Source organism: Nerophis ophidion, linkage group LG17 (assembly GCF_033978795.1).
Source record: "Nerophis ophidion isolate RoL-2023_Sa linkage group LG17, RoL_Noph_v1.0, whole genome shotgun sequence".
NCBI classification, from domain to species: Eukaryota; Metazoa; Chordata; class Actinopteri; order Syngnathiformes; family Syngnathidae; genus Nerophis; species Nerophis ophidion.
The window spans coordinates 5,942,114-5,947,234 of record NC_084627.1 but is presented as its reverse complement, the minus strand read 5'-3'; the positions used below and the strand labels follow the sequence as shown (position 1 = coordinate 5,947,234).

Genomic DNA, 5,121 nt, shown 5'->3' with positions numbered 1-5,121 from the left:
CCCACTACCTCACAGTCATGGCGAGACATGGACTACCTGCAGACCACCTTGTTACCCACTACCTCACAGTCATGGCGAGACATGGACTACCTGCAGACCACCTTGTTACCCACTACCTCACAGTCATGGCGAGACATGGACTACCTTCAGACCACCTTGTTACCCACTACCTCACAGTCATGGCTAGACATGGACTACCTGCAGACCACCTTGTTACCCACTACCTCACAGTCATGGCGAGACATGGACTACCTTCAGACCACCTTGTTACCCACTACCTCACAGTCATGGCGAGACATGGACTACCTGCAGACCACCTTGTTACCCACTACCTCACAGTCTTGGCGAGACATGGACTACCTGCAGACCACCTTGTTACCCACTACCTCACAGTCATGGCGAGACATGGACTACCTGCAGACCACCTTGTTACCCACTACCTCACAGTCATGGCGAGACATGGACTACCTGCAGACCACCTTGTTACCCACTACCTCACAGTCATGGCGAGACATGGACTACCTTCAGACCACCTTGTTACCCACTACCTCACAGTCATGGCTAGACATGGACTACCTGCAGACCACCTTGTTACCCACTACCTCACAGTCATGGCCAGACTTGGACTACCTGCAGACGACTTTGTTACCCACTACCTCACAGTCATGGCCAGACTTGGACTACCTGCAGACGACTTTGTTACCCACTACCTCACAGTCATGGCGAGACATGGACTACCTTCAGACCACCTTGTTACCCACTACCTCACAGTCATGGCGAGACATGGACTACCTTCAGACCACCTTGTTACCCACTACCTCACAGTCATGGCCAGACATGGACTACCTGCAGACCACCTTGTTACCCACTACCTCACAGTCATGGCCAGACTTGGACTACCTGCAGACCACCTTGTTACCCACTACCTCACAGTCATGGCCAGACTTGGACTACCTGCAGACCACCTTGTTACCCACTACCTCACAGTCATGGCGAGACATGGACTACCTGCAGACCACCTTGTTACCCACTACCTCACAGTCATGGCGAGACATGGACTACCTGCAGACCACCTTGTTACCCACTACCTCACAGTCATGGCGAGACATGGACTACCTGCAGACCACCTTGTTACCCACTACCTCACAGTCATGGCGAGACATGGACTACCTGCAGACCACCTTGTTACCCACTACCTCACAGTCATGGCGAGACATGGACTACCTGCAGACCACCTTGTTACCCACTACCTCACAGTCATGGCGAGACATGGACTACCTTCAGACCACCTTGTTACCCACTACCTCACAGTCATGGCTAGACATGGACTACCTGCAGACCACCTTGTTACCCACTACCTCACAGTCATGGCCAGACTTGGACTACCTGCAGACGACTTTGTTACCCACTACCTCACAGTCATGGCCAGACTTGGACTACCTGCAGACGACTTTGTTACCCACTACCTCACAGTCATGGCGAGACATGGACTACCTTCAGACCACCTTGTTACCCACTACCTCACAGTCATGGCGAGACATGGACTACCTTCAGACCACCTTGTTACCCACTACCTCACAGTCATGGCCAGACATGGACTACCTGCAGACCACCTTGTTACCCACTACCTCACAGTCATGGCCAGACTTGGACTACCTGCAGACCACCTTGTTACCCACTACCTCACAGTCATGGCCAGACTTGGACTACCTGCAGACCACCTTGTTACCCACTACCTCACAGTCATGGCGAGACATGGACTACCTGCAGACCACCTTGTTACCCACTACCTCACAGTCATGGCGAGACATGGACTACCTGCAGACCACCTTGTTACCCACTACCTCACAGTCATGGCTAGACATGGACTACCTGCAGACCACCTTGTTACCATCTACACCACGCTCATCAGGCCGTGTCTGGAATATAGCTCAGTGCTCTTAGTGGGCTGCTCCAAAAAACAACAGGCAGAGCTAGAGCGAGTCCAGAAACGTGCCTGTAAAATCATTACGAGGAGAGCAGGAAACTTTTCATAACTGCAGACCAGGAGAGAGGAGGCTGCAGGGAAGCTGGTCAGGGAAATGCATGATAAGCAACACCCTGACCTGCATGACCTGCATGACCTGCATGACATGCATGACCTGCATGACCTGCATGACCTGCATGACCTGCATGACATGCATGACCTGCATGACCTGCATGACCTGCATGACATGCATGACCTGCATGACATGCATGACCTGCATGACATGCATGACCTGCATGACCTGCATGACATGCATGACATGCATGACCTGCATGACATGCATGACCTGCATGACCTGCATGACCTGCATGACATGCATGACCTGCATGACATGCATGACCTGCATGACCTGCATGACCTGCATGACCTGCATGACCTGCATGACCTGCATGACCTGCATGACATGCATGACCTGCATGACATGCATGACCTGCATGACATGCATGACCTGCATGACCTGCATGACCTGCATGACATGCATGACCTGCATGACCTGCATGACATGCATGACCTGCAGGTCATGCATGACATGCATGACCTGCATGACCTGCATGACCTGCATGACCTGCATGACCTGCATGACCTGCATGACCTGCTACCTCCAAAAGCAGGCAGTCGTACTGCCAGCACATTGAGGAACCAACATAAGCTGGCTGAACCTGAGCCCAAAGCCAAGACAAAGCGACTTAAAAACTCTACCCTGCACACTGCAATTAAGCTGTATAAGGACACTATCTAATTAAATAAGTAATACAGTTATACACCAGAATGCTAATGCGGAAAATGTTTTTTTACATAAATACTGTCTGTTCTTTTCATTTTTCTATTTTTGTTTGTTTGATATTTATTGTAAAGTTTAGCTGTTTTTTTCAGTGGGGCCTTGGCTCCACTGCAAGCATCAATTAATAAAGTCAAGTCATATATATATATGGTGTGTGTGTATGTATATATATAGCGTATGTATATGTATACATATAGTATATGTATATGTATACATATATGTATACATATATATATGTATATATATATATGCATGTATACAGTATATATATATATATGTGTGTGTGTATATATATATATATAGTGTATGTGTCTGGATATATACGAGTGTGTGTGTGTGTGATGAGTTTTATGTTGTACTGTTGAAGATGGCGCTGCCTGCCCCCCCCACCATGATGGATGTGACAGGTCAGTTCGACGTGGAGTTTCGGATGACGGTGGCGTGTCGTGATGGAAACATCTACATTCTGCGCAGGTGACTTCATTTTGGTTGTCACACACTTCCCAGAATGCATTTCAGGGCGAGTGGAACTGGAAGGAGTCCTGCAGGTCCATCTAAGACCTGACAGGTGGGCCATCCTCTGACAATTTTGGGTGTGTTCTCAGGGACTCGGACAGACCCAAGTACTGTGTGGAGCTACCGTCGCACCCGGTGGGCCTGGTGAGACTGGCCAAGAACGTGGTGGTGGGCACCGCTGACCACAGCCTGCAGGGCTTCACCCAGAAGGTAACCTTGGTCTCAGGTCTTGCACAAGAAAGGCATGACATGTTTTGTGTTCAGGGGAAGAAGCTGTGGAAAATTCTCCTTCCAGCTGCCATCTCCACCATGGCTGCCATGGACCTCCCCACTCGGGGCTTCCAAGCAGTTCTTGTGGCTCTCACCAACTGCGAGGTCCGGCTGTACCGAGACAAGAACATCTTGAGCACCATCAGGACACCAGACGTGGTGACCAGTATTTGCTTCGGCCGCTACGGGCGCGAGGACGGGACCCTGATTATGACCGCCAAGGGCGGCGGCCTGATGGTGAAGATCCTGAAAAGGACGGCGGCGTTTGAAGACCGGGACAGTACTCCAGGACCGCCGGCAGCCCAGAGCGTTCGTCTGAATGTGCCCAAGAAGACCAAGCTGTACGTGGACCAAACTCTGAGGGAGCGGGAAAACGGCGTGGCCATGCACCGCAGCTTCCAGATGGACCTGATACGCCTGCGCCTCGCCGCCGCCAAAGCCTACGCCAAGGCCTTGGAGTCCAGTCTGACCCCGGTGTCCTCCGACCCCGCCGAACCCCTCAAGATGAATGCTGTGGTCCAGGGACTGGGCCCGTCCTTCAAACTCACCCTCAACGTGCAGAACACGGCAGCGTGTCGGCCCATGGTGGACCTGGCCGTGGTCTTCCTGTACGACCAGAGCCTGTACAGGATGAGCAAGCCCTACATGAAGATCCCCCTGCTGGTGCCGGGACTCCTGTACCCGCTCCAGACCCTGGTGGAGTGCACCAGCGACAAGGGCATCTCCGACATCATCAAAGTGTTTGTCCTGCACCAGACGCGCAGCACGCCGCTGCTCACGGCGCACATCAACATGCCCGTCAGCGAGGGCCTCAACTAGCACTCCCCTAGCTGGCTCGCCAGGTGCAGGTGAGCAGACACCTGTACTCACACAGTGGCACAGGAAGTAGCCCAGATGACCGCCAGCATTCATGAAGAATGGATTGTTGTCCCTCTTTGTGAAATGAAAGGTGCTCCTTTAAAAGGCAGTCCGGTCAAATGAAAGTCAGCAGAAGAAGAAGAAGGTGTGTGAATAGAGCAGCTTGTCAATAGGAATGTTTTTTTGAAAGAGAAAGCTAGCAACTTGTTGAGTTGGGAAAAAAAGACGTCTTTAGTCTTCCTCCACAGGGTGGCGCTGTGCTGCACCTAAGGAGTCATTAAAGAAAATTACAATAAAAAAAGCCAACACTTGAGATAGGCGCCAGCGACCCCAAAAGGGAATAAGCGGTAGAAAATGGATGGATGGATGGTTTGAGTTGCTGCTTTTATTTTGTAACACAGAAAGTGGAAACTTTGAAAATATGTTTTAATAAATAAACATTGTCAACAGAGTAAATATGTATTACTAAATATTGTCAATAGAGTACATATGTATTAATAAACATTGACAATAGAGTAAATATGTATTAATAAACATTGACAATAGAGTAAATATGTATTAATAAATAATAAAAGTCAATAAAGTTCGAAAGGATTGAAAGTCGTTTGTCAAATTCTCCGGAAGAGTTTTATCGTTGTTGTTGTTGTTGTTATTGTTAGTATTGGTCGTC

At 49.9% G+C, this 5,121-nt stretch overlaps 1 protein-coding gene across 2 annotated transcripts in view; it reads left to right on the top strand.

The window, feature by feature from the left end:
• bbs1 (Bardet-Biedl syndrome 1) overlaps positions 1-4,907 on the top strand; it is an 11,611-nt gene extending 6,704 nt beyond the window's left edge. For both annotated transcript variants that reach the window (XM_061875870.1, XM_061875869.1), the window contains exons 5-7: positions 3,175-3,281; positions 3,413-3,533; positions 3,588-4,907. In XM_061875870.1, coding sequence (XP_061731854.1) covers positions 3,175-3,281; positions 3,413-3,533; positions 3,588-4,412 — 1,053 coding nt within the window. In that variant the 3' untranslated portion in view covers positions 4,413-4,907. The remainder of the gene's footprint in view (positions 1-3,174; positions 3,282-3,412; positions 3,534-3,587) is intronic.
• Positions 4,908-5,121: the final 214 nt, after the last annotated feature.